Source organism: Megalops cyprinoides, chromosome 5 (assembly GCF_013368585.1).
Source record: "Megalops cyprinoides isolate fMegCyp1 chromosome 5, fMegCyp1.pri, whole genome shotgun sequence".
Lineage (NCBI taxonomy): Eukaryota > Metazoa > Chordata > Actinopteri > Elopiformes > Megalopidae > Megalops > Megalops cyprinoides.
The window spans coordinates 1,822,177-1,848,914 of record NC_050587.1 but is presented as its reverse complement, the minus strand read 5'-3'; the positions used below and the strand labels follow the sequence as shown (position 1 = coordinate 1,848,914).

At 42.9% G+C, this 26,738-nt stretch overlaps 1 protein-coding gene across 1 annotated transcript in view; it reads right to left on the bottom strand.

Moving 5' to 3' along the window:
• col27a1b (collagen, type XXVII, alpha 1b) overlaps window positions 1-26,738 on the bottom strand; it is a 134,388-nt gene that overhangs the window by 14,541 nt on the left and 93,109 nt on the right. The window contains exons 27-41 of the mRNA XM_036528872.1: window positions 25,825-25,878; window positions 24,480-24,533; window positions 19,708-19,761; window positions 19,248-19,292; window positions 18,052-18,096; window positions 17,657-17,710; window positions 8,706-8,759; window positions 7,879-7,932; window positions 6,313-6,366; window positions 6,130-6,183; window positions 2,928-3,035; window positions 1,768-1,821; window positions 1,421-1,528; window positions 1,109-1,162; window positions 396-449 (exon numbers count right to left, since the gene is read on the bottom strand). Of these exons, the coding sequence (XP_036384765.1) occupies window positions 396-449; window positions 1,109-1,162; window positions 1,421-1,528; window positions 1,768-1,821; window positions 2,928-3,035; window positions 6,130-6,183; window positions 6,313-6,366; window positions 7,879-7,932; window positions 8,706-8,759; window positions 17,657-17,710; window positions 18,052-18,096; window positions 19,248-19,292; window positions 19,708-19,761; window positions 24,480-24,533; window positions 25,825-25,878 (900 nt within the window). The remainder of the gene's footprint in view (window positions 1-395; window positions 450-1,108; window positions 1,163-1,420; window positions 1,529-1,767; window positions 1,822-2,927; window positions 3,036-6,129; window positions 6,184-6,312; window positions 6,367-7,878; window positions 7,933-8,705; window positions 8,760-17,656; window positions 17,711-18,051; window positions 18,097-19,247; window positions 19,293-19,707; window positions 19,762-24,479; window positions 24,534-25,824; window positions 25,879-26,738) is intronic.

Below are 26,738 nucleotides of genomic sequence, written 5' to 3'. Positions count from 1 at the left end.
AATATAAATCAGGATCACCTGACTGTGATCTGCTAGCACGTATGGACTTTCAGGCACTCAATCACCGGCTCAACGCTGAGACAAACACTGAGTGCTCTAGCGCTTTAAAGTGAGCTGGAAAGTATAAAAAGCTACCTAATAATGATAAATAGTTTCTTGCAGCCGCTTGGACAAACAGCCCCAGGAAGCAGATCTTTACTGATCCCAGTGGGGCTCAAAGTAGAGATGTGAGCGCCATTAATGGGAATCTGTGGGATGTGAGCACTGCACTGGGCGTACAGCCTTGCACCTTCTGAAGCCCTGCTTTCACCACTGTGCTACGCAGCCAGCATACCGCTTCAGCCGCACTCATTCAGACAGACAACGGCATTAGACAGAGACTGTGGGGAGCGTACCTTTTCACCTTTAGGTCCAGGAGGACCCATTGGGCCCTGTGGTCCTTGGTGACCCTGCAGAGAGGTTGAAGACAAATATAGAGAGGAGACTGTTTTGTTATGTGGCACTGCTGGATCTTTTCCTCAAAAGGTCTGAACATGAGACAGAACTCAAACACACAGACCACGAGCTAAACGCTCACATGACAAAACTGTTAAAAAATCATAACAAGGTAGATTTAGAGGGTACATTAATCACAGGCATACGTTTTATCCAAGACATATCACAGAAAAAAATTAATGAAATGTGGTAATATCTAGAACTGGAACTCAGAACAGTACTTCTGCTTGCCATCTTGGTGCACAGTCCAAGTTCCTGTTCTGGCTCCTAAAAAACATTCTTTATTTGCTCTCCCAGACTCCCTAATCTATGCTGACTAAATGTTCTGACATTTAAACACAAAGGCTCTCTGGAAGCCACTTGGACAGCTGAGTGACACAACTGATGGTGGAGTAGCTTCCTAAGGGGCACAACAGCAATCCAAAGTACTGTGCTTTGATTGCATGCCTCCATCTAGCAAACTCCATCTAATTAATCCTTTTATAGATTTCCTACCACTTGTGGTTCTATGTTTCATTTCATTTGAATTTTAAAATAATATTAAACTTGGGAGACAATACAGCTTTAGAGTTGATCACAGTAGAGGAGTCCAATCATGGCGTAGTGTTTTCACCTCATATCCTGGTAGGCCTGGATCCCCTTGCTGCCCCATGCGTCCTGGAGCCCCCTGTGAGCAGATAAGACGAGGAAACTATAGGTCACCCTTCCCAAATCTGAAGTCCCACAAGTACTGCATCAGAGCTACATCCGTTCTTCAATGGCCGTTGTAAAACAACAGAACACAACAATAACTCTCCCCCTCAAAGAGGAAACAAAATGTCCTCTCACACACGTTTTCATTTTTTTTTTTTTTTCAGTTTTATTGGACGGGGCTCCTGCCAGCCCCTATCTCTCTGAACAACAGTTTATCGTCAGTGCGCCTTACCACAGGTCCGATTGTGCCTCTTGATCCCTTTGGCCCCATGAAGCCCACAGGTCCCTGTTTGCCGATTGGCCCTGTCTCGCCCAGGTGACCTTGATGACCTTTGGCACCCTTGAAAGCAGAGAAATAAAGATCAAGAAAGGAGCTGGTGCATGTCTCGTTGAAATGAGCCTTCAGTGCATAGGGTGCATGTCACAATTACCTCTGCAGCAGTAACATTACTAATGTTACTAATGTTGATTACAGTGGGAACATTACATCAATTGTAGCGCCTATGTCAATGACTGGATGAAGAGTAGCACCACTCAGACAGTTATTCTTTGGGGCTGTGGTAAGTACTACTGAAATACCTTTAATCCTGGTTTGCCTCTTTCACCCATTTTGCCAGGTTTACCTTCAGGACCCTGGAATTACAGAGAAGCCAAACTGGGAATGATCCATGTATCAGAAATGACACTCAAGTGAATGTCAGCTTGCACATGAATTTTTGAAATGGTTGGCCAACAGGTCCACCTTGCTGGCCATCCACACAGAGAGCAGAAATGACAGTTTTAAAAAGGAGTCTTAGGGCATGAGTCATACATTAGTGGGTGAGTCATTTGCTGCATGTGTACATCTACTACTGAGTTAAGCTGTTTATGACAGCGCGGCCTGCTTTCTTAACCTCTGAAAATAACTTGCAGACTTCCATTCAGTAAGGTTTGTCCAGTCTTGCCAATAATCAGCAATGCTCCAACACTGGGGATACAGTACAATGACAGAAGCAACAGTAGTATGTGTGTGTGAAGAAAGTTGGACTGCTCTGGCAGTGTCTCTGGATATTCCTCTTTCAGAGGCCAGATGCTTCAACCATATGCCAAACATCGATGGATGATTTCAAGGCTTCACCACCACAGAATCCAGAAACCTAACACAGCTGCACACACTCCGATTCAAGTGAACTTTCACTGTCCTCGTGTGCACACATGTGTGCTCAGCTGTGCATCCTCTAATTCACAGCTGTATGCACGCTGCCTCTGTGTCCTCATAACACACACATGTGCACACGCACGTATATACGCACACACAGGCCTTCAGTCTTCAATCCTCTTTACTTCAATCTTGCTTACCAGTGGTAGGCTATCATAATAAAATTGCAAACCCAACATATTAATTTGTTCATGTTTCAGGTAACCCTCTGTACCCACAAAAAAACAGTCCCCCTCTTGAAGGTACCAGAGTCGTCATTTCATAATGGCAAGTGGTTCAAAGTTTTGTTTGCATAGAAGAAACAAGGTAGGACTGATCTCTTCCCACACTCTCAGTCACTACAGTACTCCTAGCAGTGTGAGGCACACATCTTGCAGGTCATGCGATCAAGCAGGCTCAATGCACACAAATCTGATGAAAAGCAACTCACACTACAACAGACGCAAGACAATCTCCCTCTGTGGTCAATATGAAATCCTTTTGTTTGCTGGGAATGTTTTAGGGTCCATGATGTCTTGATGGGAAAAGAGAAGACACCTACCCTGACACCCTGCAGGCCAGGATCCCCAGGCGGTCCCTCCTTTCCTTTAAGCCCGATGTCACCCTTGTCCCCTTTGTCACCTTCTGGTCCCATGTCACCCTTCTCACCCTGAGGAGACAAAGACAACCATCACAAATCCCTGGTCTACCTAGCAAGACCCAAACATACGTCCAGCCCACTGGCTCTTCCAAACAGGACTTTCAACACACAGAAAATACAGAATGCCCATGCACAGACAAAAGAAATCTCCATATTGTTGAGGACTGGGATGGGGACTACTGTGCTGGCTCATATCACTGCTGAAGAAGAGTGAGATTCTAATTTTCTTGTGCAGGGTAGCTGCATTTCCGCAGACCCCAGCCTTCCATAGAGACACAGCGCAACGCGTCATTGGAGGGAAAACCACGCTCCCCGTGGGGGAAGACATTCTGCGAAGTTGAACGGGGGTGAATGGGAAATTGCGGGACACCGTGTCTTGAAACAGCTTTGACAAAAAATGTCAAAGGCAGCCTATTTCAATACCCTTCCACCCGAAGAAAGGGCCAGATACATAGAGAAACTAAGTCTGACTGGACGCCCTCAGTGTCCCCTTTCTATCCCAAAATCTGTGTTATATGCATATGTTAATATGTTTGCATGTTGTATGTATGTTTCTATGTTTGTTTTTTTAGTTAAAATATAAATTGCAGTTACACTTGAGGCATAAAGACTTTGCCTGGTGAAAATGATGGGTTCGACCAGTGGTGTACTGGCCATCGGGCATACCCTGACAAATCCCGGTGGACCGTCAAAAAAATCAATTAAGTTTTTACCGGCCCCCTCTGTGTGCCTATCATCTGATGGTTCATTTGGGAGGACTGAGAAATGAACGTTTATTTCAATAACAAGATACCATAATTCCATGAATGCTTTCACTGTTACGACATGTAGCACAGCAGTTTTCAGTGACACACGTTCGTATGTAATCCTTTGACACTGACAAAGTCACGTCACGATTAGTTCAAACAGAGCTTAGTTGCGTAAGCTTATCAACAACGCGCCCATCTAACCTAAGTAAAATACTGCATTGTCACCCCCGGTTTTTTTATTAACGCTAAATAAAACGAGACTAGTTTTCATGTTAGCTGTGTGCCGTTATCAGCAAGCTAGCTAGCTGGCTATCTAGCGGGTTAAAGGGAACTTCAGGACCGCTGGTCCAAGTTGTACCTAGCTAGCATTAAACGCGATGATATAAAACTTGCTACGCGACGTGTATTCAGAAGAATATACTCGTTTGTAAAGTCCAAGCTATAACGTAGTCTCAGTTGTAAACAGAACTTGAGAATCGTATCCAAGTAGGCCTACACTTTAATTCCCGAGCACACCCCCCGGGGCCGGTCCTAGCGTATAAATCCAGAACTGATTGAATTTCTTTCCCAGTACACCCCAGCTGGCGACTAATGTTAACTTTGGAAATCAACTAGCCACAATGGCTGGTAGCTAAATGTTAATGTCAAACCCTGCATTACAATGTTATTCTCCACATGTACTTTCCAGAAGGCCTTATTAAAAGTGACTAATGGAAAAGCTATTTAGTCCCTGCAAACATGAAGATCGAACATAGATTGAGTACTTCGCTAGCTAGCTAGTTAGCTAACCTAGAGCAAGCTACCGTAGCTAGCTAGCTAACTAACTAGCTAAACTGATATAGCTGGAGAATTGGAATCAATCATATACAAATTTTTAACAACAAATTCTCAGATAAAGAATTGATTAACTTTTTGAGCTATCTGACACAAAATGTCTGCTGCACACACAGACGTGAATAGTATCGGGATCCCATAAGGTCCCCGTGGCTACGGAGCCCTCCTCTCTGTTAGCTTTAAGCCAACTATGATGTCTTTTTGGCTCCGTTTTGCGTTTTGGAATCCTGTAAAAGCTTAAATCGGGGTTAGTCCTTTGCCGTGCAACCCACCACGCAACAGCTTTTTGGCATGGCTGCGATTTTAGTTTTAAGACAAGAAAGAGAACTGTGCAATTCAAATCAATGGAAAGTGCAGCGTTGTTTTCCCCCACGGCGTAGGCGTGGCCTAAATGCGCTCTGTCTCCACGGCAAACTGGCCTTTACAATGCTGACCAGCCCCAGATGCAACACCAGCTCAGAGCCCAGGAGAGAAGCATGTTCATCCTGCATTATACTCTGATATACTGCACCATAGCCAGGTAGTTAAACATTTACCTTACATACAATACACTGGATCTGTACGTAAAGAACATCATTTGCTGAAATCTTTTGATGGTATTAGGAATAACAAAAGCATAATCATCAGGATTTATTCTTCTATCGAGAGCTCATAATCAAGTGGCATTGCTTTATTTATCACCAAATGTGACATAACTAGTTGTAGTTGGCATTAGAAGAGTTCAGTTCTCAAGATGTTCCTGGGTCAGCAGTGCTTGAACAGTAGGTAGAGCTCAACTGAAATCCAAACCAGGCAGCATCATAGCAGCACACAAACAGGTCCACAGCTTTGTGTTCACTGTTTTCTGAGTGTTGAAAACAGTCGATTCATCTACAGACTTAACAGAAAGGACAGCAAAGGCAGAAACATCATATACTTTGTTGGCTCAATTGCCTCAGTGATACAGTACCTAATAAACTATATAAGGCCCTTTTGGCCTTCAGATTAACATCCTACTGAATCTCCTGTTGAGAAGACTGGGATACAGAAATTATATGGAGAGAAAGTGTTAAAAACACACACACACAGAAAAACTGAGTGCACACAAGCACATACTCATGCTAGGCAGAGTCGGAGAAGCAAAGTGGAACTTGCTTTGTCTTTGGTCGCTCCTCTCTGGAGCTTGTTGGACATGACTTTGTTCCCTCAGAGACTTCTCCTGACATATCCGGGAAGCATGCAGCCAGTGGCTTCACCTCAAGGGAGTCCACAGTGCCAATTGTCCCTCAGACTAAGCCTTTCCAAGGCTGTAGCTCTGCCGCTGGCAGGATCAGCAGGCCGACGACTTTTTGCAACCAAGATATTTTCACTATTGCCACAGTAAGGAGTCACCCACGAAAAACAAATAGCAAGCCAGGCACCAGCAGCAAGCCATAAACTCGGCAGATTTGGTAACCATAAGACATGTTAGCGTGAATAACCAGTCACAGTCTCTCTGTGTTTTTGAGAGGGTGGGTGCGAGCACGTTCCTGTTGCCTTACCTTAGCACCGTCAGGTCCAGCAGGGCCAGCCTCTCCCTCGAGGCCAGGTTCCCCCTGTAAAAGGAGAGGAGTCTTATTTGCTGTGTTGTGATGATAACCACCAGCACCTTATGAAGATAGGATGCTGGCAGTGAGCTTGAATAACAAATGAACATTCATGCAGCTAGAGCGAGGAATACCTACCCTTTGCCCAACCAGGCCCTGTTCTCCACTGTTTCCAGCAGCTCCAAGAGTGCCCTGATACACACACACACACACACACACACACACACACACACACACACAAATACAAAACAAAAGACAGATGTTTGGTCTAATACAGCATTGTTGTGTGCACATCTAAAAATACACGGCTCTCTTGGAAATTGAAAATGTCAGCTCAGCAGCACAATATAAAGGGGAATGATTACCACAGACAAGTGCTGTTTATTGTTCTAAATCTGAACATTTGAGAAAGTCCCAATTGAAGTGCCCTGACTTTCTGACAGCCTGCTAGCAGTTTTGCAGCCTTTTGTTTGGGCCCCTTCAATTTTCAGAGATAAACAGGAGACATCTGCACATCCATTAGTTAATAAGCCAAGGACAAAAAAGAAGGTGAATGGAAATAATACAGTACCTACATACTGTAAAGTTCAAGGACCATCTCCAGTGATATAGTATCCCCCACACTGTAGCAGCTCCCCAAGGGCTGCTTTTTATTACATTGTGAAATGAAAGGTTAAACACAACATTTCAATCCAAAAGATCTCTGTCAGGTGAATAGTAGTCCCAAAAGGTGAAACCATATATAAAGGGTGACACTGTTACCCGGCTGACCCTCTCACATGGGTGAGTCTATCACACAGAGGGTAGGAGGACAGTCACTGAGGCTAGCATCAATTGGGTGCAATGAATCAATTTAAATGTAACGACAACTTGCCTTGAAATGATATGCCTGTCTGTTTATTTCACAATGCAACAAAAACTGCTACGTTATCCCCCTTCATTTTTAATTTACGAGCCATTGGGGGCATGAGCGCGATTCTTTTTTTCAAAGAGGAGGTTGCTGTCAGAGCATAAACTGGCCATTGTTTCTACTCTCCTGTTGCTAATTAATCTGTGAAAAAAGCATTATGAAACAGGGGGTATGTAAGAGCTGCCAGACAGAGGAGAATCAACCCACAGACTCCCTGGACTGTCTCTCCTTCAAGGCTCCCTGCGTCCCGCTCGGTGCAAAGTCTCCTCAGCGCGGCACTTTGAGGGGCCTAAACTTCAGAAGAATTACGGGCGGTGCTGACTGTTGAGCGCCAGACGCGCACTCAGAGAGGAAATGACTGGGAGTTAGAGCGGTGTGCACTGATGGGATCCTGTTGCAGGGCCCCGGGTCTCCAGCGCGGGTGCCAGCAGATGGCGATGGTAATGTGACCCAAACAGACCCAGAGGAGCGGGCTCAAAGGATCTGTGTGTTCTCTCTGGCGCCATTTAACTGTTTCCCCCCTCTCTCTCCCTCTCTCTCTGTCTGTCTGTCGCTCTCTCTCTCTGTCTCTCTTCTCCCCCTCCTCTCTGTCTCTCTCTCTCTGCACCGTCTGAAAGCTGTTAGCACATGTAATGGGTAACAGGGCACTGTATCCTCACCCACCTCGACTTGTGTGCTTCGTGGAAATTAGGGAGAAGCAGTTACAGGATTAGCAGTCAGGTATCATGTTCCAGGCTGCGAGCAGATCAGAGATGGGGTCACGGGGGTCACAGGGGTTGTGAGGGTCATCTTACCTTCTCCCCTGGCTCGCCTGGCAGTCCCGGCTCGCCCAATTTGCCTGGTGGACCCTGTCAGAGAGAGAAGAGAGCGGCTGTTACTCCACGCCCCAGGGGATATGTGTGTGACACAAGACAGGGGTTATGCAAAGTTTTACGCTCATCTGTGGGGCTCAGCGTGACAGGGCGGTGGGCCAGGGGACGGGTGGTGGGTGTCTGACAGCAGGTGTGCCTCTGCTGGCAGGGTGACAGAAGGAGAGAGGGCCTATCAAAATGTTTCCAGGGCTTCTCTCTCTCCCTCCTCATGTTAATAAGGCCTATTATTTTAATCAAAGAGTATTAATGATTCATTGCAGTGAAGGGACCAGATGTCTGCCTGGCACTGGATCAGATGGCTAGAAAGTGATCCAGTCCTACCCACAGAGATGTGAGAGTGCTTGCTGGGAGGGGCGGGGCTTTCTGATGAAGGGCCTGCAGACACCACTGAGCAAGCCAACACTGTACAGTACACGGCCTTGTGTGGACACTATGACTCAAGCCAACTCACACTGCCATGGTCACACGTGTGTACGTGAATGCTTGTATATGTGTGTGTGTGCGTGCATGCGTGTGTGTGTGTGCTCGTGCAAGTGAGTGCACGTGAGTGAGTATGTATATGTGCATGTGGTTTGTGTGTGTGTGTGTGTGTGTGTGTGTGTGTGGTGTGGGTATATGTACATATGTGTACTGTGTGTGTGAATGTCTATGCGTGTGAGTGCGTGACTGTGTGCATGTGTGTGTACATGTGTTGTCCAGAGAGCTGAGTAACATGCTATCCCGCTCTAAGACTGTGTGGCGCCCCTCACCTTCAGGCCGATCTCTCCCAGTGGACCCACAGTCCCCGGAGGCCCTGGGGGTCCCTTTAACAAAGAACAGACGAGCAGAACAAGCACAAATCAATCTCAGCCATCCAGGCCGGCACATTCAGCACAGAGCCGCCCAGGAGCGAGCGTGTCTGTCCATGGGGCTCCAGGAAGTGGGACAGTGCTGGGGTCAGAGGGGATGGTGGCTCATGTGGGACACAGCTGATCCCACCCCAGCCACCATGTCCTAAATCCTAAACCCCTCTGACTGCTACACTTCCTCCCTTCCTGACACTCCGTGGGGAGATCAGAAAACTGCTGAGAGCCTTTCTCAGCCCTGCTACACACAATGGGGCTTGTCACTACCGTGCAGATATACAGATAGAGAGAACAACAGGAGGCTTTGGCTCTGAAGTGAAGCATATTATATGAATCTTTTCAAATTTCATTTGTTTGGTTTGTTCACTACAACAGGTGTCCAAACTGAGCATCTCTTGTTCTCATAATTGAGATCACAAACTACTTTCAGCCTTCAAGCTTTTGTTGTACTGTCCATCATACATTGCCCAGAATGTATTGCTCTACCTCTTCTTCAGTTTGTAGATTGCAAAACATGACATTTTTCAAACATGTTTTCTTCTGATTCTTTACAAACTGCTCTAAATCACTTATAAATACAGACTCAAAATGCTTAGCTGCTCTGAGTTTAAAATAATCTAGTCTTTGTGTGCTGAATCAGTCTGCGTCTTGCTGTGTGGAATTTGAATTCATTTCCATTTTAGTGTTGTGTTAGCATTGTGCTAACAGGCATAAGAGGCATGAACAGCTTCACAATGCGTTTTGGGAATGTGTTTTAGGAACCATAGGAATGTAATAATTTAGACTACTCTCAGTTCAGCTATAAATTTAACAACTGCCAACATTTAACTAAAAATTAATGCAGTTAGATGAGTCAGGACAGCTACCTGTGCATGTTTTAAAAGGCCATACATAGATGGGGGAAACTGTGCTGATGACAGAAAAAACAGCATGTAGTGAAATGTAAGTCTCTGCTACATAACCAGTTCTTGCTTTTCCATATGCAAATCTACATAACTTCAAGTTATGGGACAGTGTATCAAATTTTAAGATTTTTGGCTAAGCCACCCCATGAAAGATGGTGTTTGTGGTCAATATTGCTGTGTCCATCATGTTTTTATCATCTCTATTATAGAAATCACACATAGCCCCCAGACGGAACCAGATACGTGCTAATCTACCCATAACAGGCAACACCACAGACCTCACAGTTCAAGCTGTTCACCAGCTGTTAAGTAGCCTCACATTTTACATGTAAACCAGTTACACTGGTGTATACTACTGAAGTAATGCAAGTTATGCACCCTGCTCTAGGCACAACAGTCCCACATCAGTAAGGAACCTGCAAACTTTGAATGATATGCCCAGCTCCTCAACCATTACTGTCTTCCCTGTTACAGTTATTAGTACTCTGAATATGTATTTAATGGGGGTTGACTGTATGCCAGTATTACAAATGGATTAATTCAACTGAATTATTTTAATTCAATCAATTTAAGTATTTTCAACATTTGATACCCACATCTTACAACAGTAAGTGCTAGTACCTTACAGCTATTAAATAATAGCTTATGGCTAGTAGCTAATAATAGTAATAAGGCAGAATTTCAGGTGTTATAATTACCAGAAGAAATATGCCTGAGAGGATATGTAGAACAACATGTTCTGTGTAATACAATCAAACTCTCAGAGCTGTGAGATGTCATTTCCTACTCCCTGTAGGAAAGCTGCAACATCCCCCCAAAGAATATGTTCCACCTTTCTTTAATTCATTTTGTCAAATTTAAAAAAGGCGTCTTCCTTCATGGGAGACCCTCTTACATTGATATTCAGTTCAATGTTACTTTCAGATGTAAGATGTGAGAATCATTTTACATTAATCAAACTTTTAAAACATTCATACATGTATAAATAATTTACAATGCAATTTTCAGTATATTTATATTATGATGAATAATTCATAGTTTTTATACACACAACATCTAAACGTAATGCCAAAAAGCTGCTTCTGTACACACAAAAACTGTCCTGATGTTGATGTCCTGCAACTGATGGGCCCAGCAGATTTACAGAGCTTACCGTTTACCGTACTTCAGTCAAATATTTTTATGTGTCAACTTTGGATCTTATTTTGGCTTTAAAGCTGCACTGTGGAGCTCTGGCCCACTTCAACAGTCCACTGACAACACCATCATTTGTAAAGCTTGCAGAATTGGACAGCTACAAGGACTACCAAGGCAGAAAATGGCACGGCACATTGCCTCTAGTATTTTGAACAGATGTCCTAGCTCCCTAGCTCCATTGGTTTGTAACAATGCCATGATAAGACAAGAAAATGAGATGTTTTCATGAGGACAGAATAGTGGTACACATATTTCACCCATTGCAATGTTTCTAAGGAAGAATGTATGAATCTATTCGTATAAAAGGCACAGAAATGTCCTACAACTTAGTCCTACAACTAAATAACTTTCTGAGAGTTTGCACGCTTTTTCAAAATGTCACAGCTGCGCTCATTAAAACCTCACAGCTGGCACTGCACGCGGCATTCGATGGTTCCTTCGGAGGAAACCCTTGATGCATTGCCACACATTCCATGCTTTCTATGCATCCAGGAACTTGGTATCAAAAACAAACTGGCTTCTGTTTTTCTGTGCAGAGAAAGTCATAACTAAAAGACACTTCCGCCATCAGTACCAGATGTGATGCCGCTCTAGACAGCATCTGGGAGCTCTTGACTTCAGTGTCATGCACTTTGAGGTGTGTAATCAGCCCCATGTCACTGTATGGTGTATGCTACTAATCCAACATTTCATTCTAACAAAAGTCAGCAGGCATATGCGTGAGGGCATATGCAGGCATGTAAAACCCAGACACATTTAAAGCAGCAGAGAGGAGTTTTGGTTTACAACTAGTGAGCTGACTACCTAAAAGACATACAAAATACAACGACAGCACAGTAAGCACTGATAAAAGCTTGCTAGCATTCAAATTGGTGTCTTTTTGGGATATAGTTGGCAATGTTGTGCTGTGAAAGCAGTTCTTACATTTTCAAGAGGTGGTCTGACCACAGAACTACATAGTGCATAGCCTGGGCGGCTAGTGGGAATTACAGTTGTGTCCTGTCCTTCACATGACCATATACAATAAAAATGAATTTGAAGATGACACCAAAACTAGTTGCCACTAAAAATATACCTAAAAAGTAGTAAATTGCTGCATTCTGTTGTTTTGAAATTGTACCATGACATCTCGGCCTGCACAAACTCGAACGACGACTGCACATCTCACCCACCCGACACATCAAAAAAACCCAGAATACGTTCCTGAATAGTTCCTGATGAGCTACATATCTGACGATGGAGCCGCGTCTAATTCCTGCTTGATTTCGCTTTAAATTGAGGTGGCTATTGCTGAAATCAAATCGTTTTGGATGGTTTTAGACATGCCGGTAAACACCCATGAAGACTGCAAATGCTCTGCAAGTAAATAATCATATCGTGCAATCATCTCTGAACTGGCCCCCTCGATATGCCCCCTGAATGCCAACTCTTGCATGCCCAGATAAGCAGTGGCATCAACAGGCACTTCAGAGTATCTCTATTACGACGCACCTTTGCATTGTGCTGCGCCATTTGCAACCGTACACCCTCATCCACAACTTGATCGATTGGCATCCTGCCCAGTAGTTTCAATCTAATTGCAGCACCAACGTGGTCTTTACATTTATCGTAGCGTTTTATTGCCCTATCCAAATTCTTTATATCACTAAATCCCTGAACAGACTATGTTTGAGATTTCCCCATTAGCAGGCAAGGCCAGCAACACAGACACTTGTTCATTAGGCTGCCAGTGAGCCTTCGGTATTTCTCATACTATGTGGTGTTGATGAACACACTGACCTTACCATTTGGTTTGGTAATCTCGATTTTTGGAACTGGTCTCCCTGCTGCTTTGACCCTAACCTTCTCACTGTAGTCCAACGAGTGAAATGGTATATTTAGTAAAACATGGACAACGTCCACTGTTTCCATTGTGGCTTTATTAGCAATCAAAAAAGCTAGCTTCCAAAAGAAACAACTTCTCGAGTAAACACCACAGTTTTTATACTTGCTGTATGACTAGAGATGTGCAGTTCGTGAACGAACAAATCCTTTTGAATGAATCTTTGAGGTGAACTGAGTGTACTGAATCCCTAGTCTAAAAGATTAATTCCTTTCTCTAAAACATTCCGCGAAGCTGAACGGGAGTGAATGGGAAATTGCGGGACACCGTGTCTTGAAACAGCATTAACATAAAATAGTCAACACCAGACTATTTCAATACCCTTCTGTCCGAAGAAAGGGCCAGATATATAGAGAAACTAAGTCTGATTGGACTCCCTCAGTGTGCCTTTTCTATCCCAAAATCAGTGTGGAAAAATGACCCCACAGAGTGGCCAGCCGTCACTTATTTTGACTTGTACCATTACCTGATCGAATCATCAGGCAGGCTAAGCCAGTCAATGTTGTCCTCTAGATAGCTAACGTTAGCTAATGTTGTGATCAAAATGCTCAAATGTACAGCCTACTATTGAGTCAAGAGATCAGGAGTTGACAACCTAAACAATTGTATTATAATCAGGGAGTGACATTAAAACTAGCCTAAAAGGGTTGGAAATTGTTAGTGGATAGTAGATTTTAGAACTCACAAGCCAAAGTAGCAGGTAGACAATCTGACATTCACTGTCCTTACAATAATCACAAATACACTTAACCGAGAGAGAATAAATTGAATTCAAGAGAGAACAAATTATGTTATATGCATATGTTAATATGTTTGTATGTATGTATTTTTTATTTTAAATATAAATTACAGTTAGACTTTCGCTGGTGAAAATGATGGCTGGCGACTAATGTTAACTTTCGAACTAGCCACAGTGGCGATGGTGTATCAACCTTTTAATAGTTAAATTGTTGAAAAGATGTCATTGAGTCAACATTGTATTATGGTAAAATTTAACGATTGAAATGCCAACATTTCATCAATATTGTCTCAATATGCTGTGCATGGATATTTTATAGTAGCGAATTGGATGATTACATTTTATTGCTGGGGGGGGGGATCCTCATACATTCTGAATTAAGCACCATATGCTGTGGACAATGGATCGTGATTATTTATTATGTGCAAATCATCTAAGGTATTTGTGTAATGTGTAATGACAAAAACATCTAAAAGTCGCATTTGGACAGAGAGTGCAAGGAAGGAGGAGAGTGGAGCGGTCCCCTGTAAGAAACGTTCCATATTTTAAACCTAATGGTTAACGTCCCTGCCAGTGCGCCAACGTCTGTCCTGCTGCTTCAAAGAGAAAGGGTAAGTTGAGAATTTTTTATTACTTTTATATTAGCTGATTCTGTGAAAAATAACTGCAGTGTTTTGTGCTAATTTTGCTAAGAGTACTTATGTGGGGGAAGAAAAAGTAATGTAGATACTTAAACAGGGCGTCCTTGTCCATATCAACTCTTTCACTCAATGTTAGCATTAGCGCAAATCAATGGAAAGTGCAGCGTTGTTTTCCCCCATGGCATGGGCGTGGCCTAAATGCGCTCTGTCTCTATAGCAGCTAAAACTCTCCCTCCAGTGGATATTAGATATGCGGTCTGTCCACGAAGCAGCCTATCACAAAACTGTATCAGCAGTACGTTCATGACGATAACATGCTAAAACTCTCGAAGCACCTCCCACTGGCCATCTCGGCACAGCCGACGATGTCGGACGATGCAAAAGATCCGGTGACTACGAAGACTCTAAACTCCCCCTACTGACCTGGTGAACTGTTGACAAGTTCCTCAGTTCACCAGTTCCTTCGGACTCAAAGGACCCGGTGACTACGAAGACTCTAGACTCCCCCTACTGACCTGATGAACTGTTGACAAGTTCCTTAGTTCACCAGTTCCTTTGGGCCCAAAGGACCCGGTAATTACGAAGACTCTAAACTCCCCCTACTGACCTGATGTACTGTTGACAAGTTCCTTAGTTCACCAGTTCCTTTGGACTCCAAAGATTCACTGACTATGAAGTCATGGTGACTACGTGTTGCCAGAATCGCTAGTTCTCAGTATAGCAGGCTTGGGCTACATCTGCCATTGACTATGACGATGCAAAAGGAATCCGTGACATTATTATAGGAATTTATATTTTATATTTTTATCAGTAGCACATTTTAGGTGCGCACAATGTATCATAGTTCTTGTTTATCACAACTGCAATTTTACGTAGGCTACGATTTATTTAGCCTAATGTTGACATCACATTTCCTTTTAACGTGAATAAAGTCCTTATTAATAAATACTGACAAATCAAAATAGTAGGCTACAAAACAAAACAAAAATGTGATGCATAAGCCTATGCCTGAGATTTGTAGCCTACTATGTCTACATTAACAACAAATAAAAATACGACATCACTGACTAGGCCTACAAGTATATTTAAAATGTTTGGGCTTGGTTAGTTCAAAACTTGTAAAACAAAGTTTTTTGCTTCGGATATAAGCGTGGCTCGTTATTCCTCAGTGCTTTTTTTTGTTTTAGCAAATGACATGTACTTAGGCTATTATACGTGTTAAAATGTGGGGTTCTATTACCTTCCTAAAGACAAACTACTTTGCGGCTGCATGATTGTTTGAATAGCCTGGTGCAGTTTCATGTAATGAATATTACGATTATTATTAATTTCATTGACATTTGGTTTCACATGTGCTGTTTTGCCGCAGAGCAGGCTAATAATGGACATGATATTTGGAACAATGTAGAGTAACTTTTAAAATACAATAAAACTATTTACAGATTTGTGTATGCCGCCCGACTGGATGCGGTAGGGGGTGCTGTCGGTATTTTGACACAGGGGGAGATGATTTTTGTGACTTCGAAGTGTTAAAGTAGTAATATTATTAGTATTTTAACAGATGAATTTGTTAAATTTACGTGTATTTATTTTTGTCTTGGAAGTTTATTTTTCTCTGAAATTTTAGGGAGGATGCTCCTCCCTTTCCGTTCCGACCCGCCTCTGATATACAGATATTCAATAGGTCATCTTAGCTGCATCAACACGGCTGGTACAATCCATAATAGCAGATGGCAGTTGCCATCACAGCTCAAAGTATCTAGCACTCGTTGCCGAAACATGGATAGAAAGAGAAAACCCGCGGCTGGCAGTGCAGAGAAGGTGTGCCAAAAAAAAAAGAAAAAGGCTTTGCTGGCTGATGCCGTAAAGTGTGCAAAGATAAGCAGTCTGCAGGTGATGATGAGGACTTTGGCGAAGAGGCAGAAACACCAAAGAGGAGTGAGCAGGGAGCAGGTGCTTTGTCATGCTTACATGCTATGTGCTGTGAACTAGCTAAATGAACTAACTCAAGAACAAAATGTTTTTGTTAACCTTGGGATTTCAATGCTAGAGTCCCGCTGCAGGTTTGACCATTTCCAAGGTTTAACTAGTCAGACTCAGAACACAAACGTTTAGAGAAGTTTACACAAAATTTGATTTAAAATGTTTAAAAAAATGGTCATCAGCTTTGACTGTAAATGGATAAAATAAATGTAAATTCAAATGTAAATTTGATAATTTTCTTTTAAGACTACTCATCAACTCTTCAGAAAGGAAATCACAAACAAAAACCATTGTGAATATAGTTTGTGTGTGTAGCAGCATTGACAATATGCTTTGTGTGATATAGTGTGAATATAATATGCTTTGTGTGATATTGTGTAAATATAGTCTTCTTTATGAGAATTTAGTTTGCTGTAAATCTAGTGTGCTTTGTGTGAATATGTAGTGTGAATATAGTGTGAGTCTGCTGGTTCTAATTTAGTTCTGTGTTTAAACACTGTTGACTGTTTTATGCAATATTTTAAATAATTCTGATAATAAAAGCAGGCTGTTAAGTCAAATTACGTGTCAGGTGATCATTACATTAATTCAACTTTGAATTTTTTCTTTCTGTACACACAAACATGGGGAGGAAAACCCTGAAAAATAATTTTCATCGTTTTACATGTTAGCCTAAAACAAACAATACTAATTAAAAGATTGTGGGGTTTTTTTAATTAATGATTCATTGATCGACAAACATTTTGTGTCAGTTCAAATTTCATGTATCAAATTGGGGCTGCTTGACAGCAAATTCCTGGGCTGCTTTTTGTTGCCAGTCAGTCCCTGCTTCCCACCATTCAGATTGTAAGCCATTCAATGCACAAATCCTATTTTCTGTTATTTTATTGCAATTATCCTTGAATTACTAATATATTGTATTCAATCATCTCAGCTTAACTATATTACCTAAAATAATTTTATTTATGATTGATTGGTGTTAAATGATTTTATTTTGCATTCTAATTAAAGAGAACAAATGAATTGCAATACAATGTCTATTCATATGATTAACACACTACGTCATTTTAGCATTTTATTACGTTCTTTCTTACAAAATGAAGCCTGAGCATTGAACAGTAATGACTTTCTGTGGGAGACTGCAGGAGTTTCTGTGGGGGGCTGCAGGAGTTTCTGTGGGGGGCTGCAGGAGTTTCTGTAGGAGACTCTAGGAGTTTTTGTGGGAGACTCTAGGAGTTTCTGTTGATGTCTGACAGAGAGAAATCTGTCAGCAGCAGGAACCAAAGTGTTTGTGTGTAGATCTCAATAAACAGGGAGAAGAAAAACACAGTTAAATCAAAGGCAGACTTGTTTCCTTTCTCGGGCTGAAATATTACACAACCCTGAGGTTTTGTTAAGTGCCAGCCTTTCAGGAATTCTGATGAGAAATAGCACCTAGCCTCTTTCTAGGCACATGACAGTGTCCCACTGGGGAAAGTGAGGCTGGATAAAGATGGAGAGGAACTTGCCTGTTCTCCTGCAATTCCTTTCACCCCTGGAGGTCCTGAAGATCCATGGATGCCCTGTAACAACACAACCTGATGACATATTCAGCTCTCTCACCACACTCGTATGTCACACTCAACGCTGAGAGACGGACTGTACAATAAATTATATATACATATATTGTCCTTATCCTATTAGTGAGAGATTATTGACAGATCCTGATGCTTGGGAACCTCATGCCCAAGTACACTGACCCCAGATCAGCTAGCCAAACTGTAATCCTTGGATGAAACTGATCCAAAGTAAATGCTTTAGCAATAGCTATCTAAATGGAGCCCAGTTCTGCATGCCTGTGAATGGATTCCTTATATTTGGCTACTTCCATAGAATACTGGTTTTCTGATGGCAGAACACTTACTGGAAAGCCTTGAGGTCCAGCTTCACCTGGTTCACCGATCTTACCCTGAAGCAAAGGAGAGAGTGCAAGGTCAGCTACATCATTAAAGCAGTATCATTTTACACAGGCATTCTCTTTTGCATTTTACTTGATTATTCAAAATTAAGGGCAAAAAAGACAGAGACCTCAATTTATAACAATTTACAGGGGCAGAAGTTTAGCATGGTAAAAAGCAGGTTGCTGGTTTGATTCCCCATTGGGGCACTGCTGCTGTACCCTTGGATAAGGTACCTAACCCAGAACTGCCTCAGTATATATCCAGCTGTATAAATGGATAACATGTAAATATTGTAACCTATATCAGATGCTGTGGATAATAGCATCTGTTAAATTATAATAATGTAATGTAACAACAATCCCTGCCTTACACACATCCTGTATTGCATTTATTAATAACATTCCTCAACTGAAGTAGAACACCTTGATGGAGGGACTCAATCACACTGTCCCACTTGGGAGTAAAACAATCCTATACAGTGCTCTGCCTGTTCTACCATATGTCCTATTGTAAATACAATGTAAAATTATCTGCGGTCTGGGGTGCACTGTTCAGCCTTCACTTCTTCCATGCTTTGTAAAGAGCAGGCTCTTGCCCCTGCTGTCCTCTTTAATTATGTATTTCTCATGATCTCTACTGAACTAAGCTCAGTAAGTCCCAGCTCTGTTTCTCCAATAAGCTCATCTCACACTCATCTCACTGGGATGTAAAGAGTTTTTTAAAGCATTTTTTTCCTTGTTTCTTTGTTTAGTGTTGTTTTTCATCCTGGTTAGCTTTTGTTACCTGCACATACCCAGGAAATCTTGATACTATTTCATTACAAAATGTAAGATTTTGTTTTTGTCTGTACAGTCAAACGTTGAAATTTGTCAAGCTTGACATTCATACTGGGAAGAATTTTCGGATGAGTTAATTCCAGGTACTACATCCTAAAGACCTATTTTTCAATCAACCATAAAAACATGAGGCAGCTTTGGAGAGCAGACATGTTATTACAGCATTAATTCTATTGAACAGGGCCAACCAGTATACTTTCAGGAACATTCCAACATAGCCCTGTGATTCCTAAGTAGACCCATTTTCATAGTAATTCAACTGCAAGATTGCGAAGAAAATTCAAACTGACACAAAATGATAAACAGTACAAATGAGCTTTTACCTGCTCCCCAGGGAAGCCGATTTTTCCTGGTGGACCATCAGGACCCTGCAGAGAAGAGTTGATGAAGAGAAATATGTTTAAAGAAAAAGCCCACATTCTTCTCCTTAGTTTCTGCTTCTGTCCAACTTTTCCAGCAAGAATCTATTGACTTACAAATACAGTCATTAATGAATTCCAAGGTAGTTTTAAGAATCATGTCAAGGCCATTAATGAATTCCGGGAGGTTTATTAGTGAGAGATAAATTCTACAGTTAATTTCATTGGAAAATGTCTTAAGCAATTTAAATCACTGCAGTAATAAATGCTATGCTCAGAGCAGTAATTTCTGATTTGTATGAGAGTACGTTCAGCATGTCCTGCATTCAGCGTCAGTGCGAGGCCTCTCTCGCGATCAAGGCCACTGCAGCTCAGAGGACTTCATCTGACCCGGGCTGACCTCTGAACCTGGACTGACCCTTACCTTCACTCCCCGTGACCCTGGTTCCCCTGTTGGACCGTCAGGCCCTCTGGCACCCTGGAAAAGAGAGAGCAGTGGTGTGAACAGCAGGGGTCTCCCTTGAGCAGTCTGAGGGAGAGACAGGACTGAGACGCTCCTCTGAGCTCTGGGTCATCACTGTCCCGAAACAATATAACTAACTCTCTAAGACACGCACAGTCTAAAAGCGCACACACACACACTTTTTTAGCACAGCGGATCCACTTTATGTTTTTGCGCGTGGGTGAAAGTAGTTATTGGTTATTGAGGATTAGCAGACTTTGTACCTCCTTTAATTTAGTGTCCACATACTTCATTACCAGAGGAAGACAACTGCCACATGAACTAAGCAGTAAAGATTCAGGGCTCTTGTGTTTGTGACAGGATGTAAACAAGCATCATATATCCCATACTACAAATCAAACTGAGTATTCACTCCGGTTTGACTCACACTTTCAAACATACTATGAACATAACTTCATAACCACAGTACATGCTGCACCGCTCTGTCATCATAACACCAGCACAGATATCCACAACACAGCAGGCTTATGGTTCCAATTTCCTTATTATAAACCGCCAAAATTATGCTCTGCAAAGTGGAAGTAAGTCGGATCTGTCCAGACTTTCCATAATTGACGGAGACTCCGAGACTTAACCACTGAGTCAGCACTTTGAAGCACACAGGCCTATGATTGGTTTGGATTGGGTAACCTTCTTTTGGATCATTAGTTATTTGTTTTTTAGCTGAATAATTTTTTTGAAAGCTGAATATGTTTTTTTTTTGTGAAATATGTCACTACTTATTGTTATTGCAGTTCATTTGGTAATTATTCTTTATATGGACTGAAGTATGGAAGTCTTCCCAAAAAAGGTGTATGACAGTTAGGTGGATAACAAAACGCTGTTACAAATAATGAATTCTGATTATGAGGCAAAATAGAAGCATTATAATCGGGGAGCTCTCTCTATTTCTCGCTGTGAAGGAACATGACGTCTGTTAATTGCATGGTGTTTTTAGTACATTTTAATGTATGTGGGATATTACCAGCTTCTCTGTTGTCTTCTCTCTAATTACTGTTTGACAACTTGTTACAGATACAGTACAACACAGAGTCACTTTCCGATAACAGGCTTGGGAAAGTCTGCAGTCGAGCTTGGGACATGGCATTGTGAATGACCCAAAGCTTGGCTTTGACAGAGGGTCAGGTAGATTTCCCTGCTCTAGCCATGCAGAAGTGGCAGTTTTTTTAGCCCATTAGAGTCTGGTTTTTCAGTTGATTAGGTCAGATGCCTTGATTGCCAGCTGCTTGGAGGTGCTTTCTTGAATGGGCTCCAGGGCTTCTCAGGAGAACCCTATGCGCAGTGAAAGCCAAACCTCCCAGAAGGAGCTATCATGCCCAGCACACCTGCCTTTCCTGTCCTGAGATGACGAGTATGGTACAGGAAGTGACACTGTGCTGGTTGTATATGTAGTACACATACACATATGTGGCAGCAGTGTGGAGTAGTGTTAAGCTGCAGGGCTTGTAACCAAAAGGTTGCTGGTTCAATTCCTAGCTAAGGCACTGCAGTTGTACCCTTGAGTGAGGTACTTTACCCACAGTTGCCTCAGTAAATATCCAGCTATATAATTGCACATAAATTTAACCTATGTAATTTGCTCTGGGTAAGAGTGTCTGCTAAAAAGAGAAAAAGTGTTGATCAGGAAGTACTGTAACCAGTATTCCTCTGATAAAGTAAAGTTTGCTGAAAACATGTTCCCTTGGCGAGACTTTCTCCAGAGCAGGAGTGGGCTCGGACTGCGTGACCATCTGTGGGATACAGGCTTCCACAGCACTCTGTGCAGATTTTACCACATGTCAATGGCAGTGTGTTTTCTCTCATAAATGCAGTGTTTAACTGCTGGGTCTGCTCTGCTCTGTGCACACACTTCATTGAGTGACAACCTGAAAGTTTTGGAGGGAAACCCTGGATACAGTGCACAACACATGCTCAGACACACACAAATGCACACTGGCACACTTGCACATACAAATACAGACGTGTGCGACTCACATACACATACACAAAACTCAAACATACACATACACACTCACACAAATGCAGACATGCTCAGCTCACACACAGATATACACACGCGCACCAGCACTTCCAGGTACAAGAAGAGGTGCGTGGCGCATGACATCAAGTCAATATGGAACCAATTTACTGTAAATTGAGGTAACTTTTAAACAATTTGAAACACAAAACATCTTACTCGATTTTTCACAACAGCATGGGTAAATTCCTTGGTCACGAGTGATGTTTGGAGACAATGCAGTGGTTGCCACCGCGGTTTAAGAGGTGCTGGTGGTTTTCCCTCCAAGGCCAGTCATTATCGGGGCTACCGATGCCTCTGCTCCCTCTGTATTTCCATGATGGAATCCATGCAGAATGCCCTTCTCCGCTCACATAAGGACCTGAGGTCATTTAGACCATGGCTGACCTTTCAAGCACCGAGGACTGAGTACCCATCTGATCCTGCCACTTAACCCCAATGGGAAACAGGGCAGTGAAAGGAACCCACAGTCAGTTTATTTATGTACTGTACAGGGATCCACGGATCAGCATCATCTCTGAGCCTTGATAAAATGTAGCCACACAGGGGAGGACTTATTCTCAGGATGTACAGAACGGAGATGTGTGACTGGGGAGCTTGTGCGCCGGCAAAAGATGGTGCTCATCTCCCTGTGACACTCAGGTGAAATCAGAGATATCTTATCTGTTTCTCCTGGACAAGGAAGACCAGATACCCACAATGCACTGTTACAGTCAAAAGTCTAACCAGACCCTCTGCTTTGCTGGAGACTTTCAGCTTCTCAGTTGTTACAATACATTTTCTCATAATCCTACTGCTCCACGCCAAAGATCAAAGCGTCTCCTGTGTGTGTGGTTTAAATACCAGAGACTCACGGTAGCCACAGGTCAAGCCACAGTCGTGAGATTTATGGAGTGAGGAAGCGCTGCCCATTAGGATTAATTGGAAACACAGCTCATGATGTATACTACTGTCCAATGAAAATAAAAAATCCTCTCAGATCTGCAGCATACTTAAACAAGCCTCACATTATTTCATCCTACCTGCCAGTTGCCAAGTCTGTGAATCAACCAACTGGAAACTAAATGAGAAAAGTGGAGAACATCGGCACAGTGGGTTTTGATCAGCCACACAACCTCGACCGCCATGGATCACAGTTTGCAGACAGCTGCTGCAAACTTTTGGGGAGCCCACATCTCCACTCAGCCCGCCCCACGTGAACATGCCTGGAAATGGGCGAATGATTCCTCACTGCCTCCTTCGTCACCGTCATGGCCATCACAGGCCATCTAAAATACCTGGCCTGCCACGCCAGTACCTGTGGACTGACAGACACCCTCGGTCTCCTCGTCTCAGTGGTATCCTTTGGAATACCACACATTCTACGGCTGATGTGTCCAGTGTTGAACCGGCGAGTGGCGCACAGGAGTGAGGCAGGCTGATGAAAGGCCGCCTCTTCAGCATGTGCCGCATGCTCTGTGAGATAACAGCCCGTCCTCCCCTCCCCCCTCCCCTTTCTCTGGAGGACCCAACGCGGGGAAGCTGGATCTTCCACACCAACGAAGGTCTCTTGTTGGATGGGAACCGATTGTTTCACTTCTGAAGAATCCCAAAGCAAAATTAGCGCTGCGGGTAATTCATTACACTCATCTATAAACAGGTCTGAAAGACGTTTGATTGTATCTTAAATATAAAACAGCTGAGTAATATTTTCCATGAAAATACAATTCGGTCTCGCCAGGGGTCTATTGAACTCTTCATTGTTATGTTCATCCTTATGTTCCTTTTTTTACAAGACCAGAACCATTTAACACTGCTGGAATTCCTCCAGATGCTATAATGAGCTTTTCTTCCTTTAAAGTTGAAAATACTTTCATTATTTAATACTGACCCAAAGAATGCAATATCAAAGTATTTCCCTCCAGTAAACACACGACGTCATTTGCTGACATAACAAAAAATCCTCTAACAGTTACTTATGTGGTTTAATATTTTCCTTAAATTCAACAGTGTGTGTTAAAATTCTGTGCAAAAGACACACTGGAAATGAGATGGAAGGGTCCATTTGAAATGAAGGCACCTATTTGCACTACTCTTGAATGCAACATTTGCCTAAAGACCCCTTATTGTACATACATGTTATTGTACATTAGCCTGTTACTGACTATGGAAAGTGTAATTGTATGAATAATTGCTTGGTCTGGAATCACGCATACAATTTATTTTTTGCACAAGTATTACAAGCTTATAGCTATAACCTCCCAAAGTTAACATATCTCAAGACAGACATTATCTGAGAAGCATATGGCGCAATTCAATTTTTCTTTTGATGCCAGAATTTCACAGGCTTGAATTTCACAAGCCTTTAGGTGGCATTGAACCTGAGCACTCCTAAAGAGGTGGCTGCAGGCTCCAATCCATCTTGCCTTTCCCAGTGAACATACTCTACCTTCTCCACCCCAGGGTGGTACTGTGGCTACAGAAGGACCCCATAACCTGAGACTGACTGACTCCGAGAGGGGTGGGGAGGCAAAGCATATTTCACGGGGTAACAAAGACAGGCCGACAGCCTAACTGTCCTGTCCTAAGGTCCTCCCTCAGTCTGCAGCCCTGCTGACTGGGGAAAAAATCCAGCCTAATTTACATAGCACAGGGAGACATATATTCCGCTTCATACCCGTCTGCCTTTTGGTCCTCTGTCGCCGACGGGCCCACGAGAGCCGGGAAGCCCCTGCAGAACAAAGAGAGAAAAGCTCATTGAGATTGACAGCAGGGACCCCCCCCCCCCCCCCACTCCCCTTAACTCTTCCCCACTCTCCCTTTGCCGGGTCTGCACTTTAGACCTTGATGCACTCTCACGCTTGTTATTCAATGTCATTCAACCCAATTAGGGCACCAGAGCTAAAACCCTGCCCGTCTGAGTGTGGCATTTATGTTTGTGTTCTCCTTCGGTTCCAGTCTCCTCTGGGGCTCGCTTGGCCCACGTTCCCAGGCGTTTCCTGTCACAACCGCGACATCAACAAGCTGCGCGATGAAAACAAAAAGGCAGGTGGAGAGGTGGGGGGAAGGGGGAGGCCGGAGGTCTAATAAGTTGAAGGTGTGGGAGTTTTAATTTGACAGGGCAATAATTCTGCTACTGTTGGAGGTTGTCAGGTCCCGTCAACTTCGGCGCCCTTCAACAAAGCTGCGCGGAGGAGGAATTCCTCAGCCCCCTTACATGTGAACGCCACAGCTGCCTCTTGGCCTCTAATGAAAGACGAGGGAGCATTCTGCCTCCTGGTCTGCCTTGATTTAATCGCTTTTCAGCACTTGAAGGTTTTAGCCTTCAGAAGCAGCTCTGGCCCAAATTGCCTAGCAGGACCTGATCCTGAACACATCACCTTCAGCAAACCTCAACTGTGAGGCAAGAAGAGGTGCTTCAAAGGCAAAACTCAGCCATGCACAAAGACACACAGGCACAAAACTGCTGCTGCAAAATTTCGACCTGAAGAGGCTGTCTTTTTGAAACATTCACCATACTCTTTATTTTACGATTCCTCTAATTTAACACTGTATTATACAGAGGGTTCAACGATTAAAGATGGGAAGTTTAGTCAAACTTGCTGAACCTCAAATCTACACTCTAGAGACAATTTTAACATTACCAACCTCTTTAGCTTTTTCAACACATTTCCCACATTAATTTTAGCTTTTATTAAGTAGGGCCTCAGGACAAATCCAAGCTTGAACCACACTGATTATTCCACCCATACCCAGCTGGTAATGCTCTTGCTATGAGTCTCCTTTTTCACTCAATGGGTGCACTATTGAGTATCACACTGCACTTAGCCAATCATTGGCCAGATTCATTGTTGCTTCTTCCCTCTGAATCCAAGGAATATCCACTTGAGCTAAACCTAAATGGACTAAGAAATCATAGTTTTATGATAATCTGTGTAAAACGTTAAATAAAACAATTTGTGCTGAAGTTTTAGAAGCACCAGGCATTAAAGGCATTTTCAATGTGAGGAACATTGACTTACTGGCGGGCCTGGTGGTCCAGAAGGTCCGCTTTCACCTGGAGTTCCCTGGTGTCCCTGACAAATGGCACATAAAAATTGCTTACAATAAGGGCAAATGATACATTTCTGTCTGGCGATCCTCTGTGCGGGTGGTATAGGAGGCTGTAAAAGCTGTAGGAAGGAAGCTTGAGGGTGTTCGGCAATAAAAGAGAATATATTGTGGTGGCAACCCTAATGACGACTGGTCACATTAAGTCAGTGAGCAGGACCAGAAACACCAGGCTCTGGTGTGCGGTTTTGAACATCTGCAGGATCGCTTTGTGCTTCGGGAATTCAACACTGTAAGCCAAAGAGCCAACCAGAGGCCCAAGAATATTTACCTCCTCATGTTTACAGTCTTAAAATGAGGCCATATTGTTATTTCAAGGGGCTGAACAGGCCATAATTGTTGGTTTGTGTGCACACAGAATTGGTTTGTTCAGTACTACTAGTTGGTCAGTTGACCTGAGTGGGTGAAACACAGGCTTTCTGTAATGCTATCAAGGTTGACACTGACAACAGCACCTACATTAATTATTAAAAGTTGGGTACCTACAAAAGAATAGCTGAAAAAAGTCAGTTTTCAGCTACCCTAATTAATGTTTAGATGTCTGACATCTTTCAGTTTACCTGCAAATTAAAAGTCCTTCACAAAATGAATCACAGAATGTTGGTTATATTCGGGAAATGAGAAACAATCACAGCAATGATGAAATACTCATCCATGCTGCAGAGGCTATTAAACATGGTGATGGTCCGGGAAATCTCTCAGTGTCCGTAGCAGACTCACTGTTGAGGCATGCATTGGTAGCAGCCCAGTTAAACTGCTGTGATTATTGTATAAGCACCTAGGGTGACTCATTGCATCCCTTAGCCCTCCCTTGATCTCATCAGAT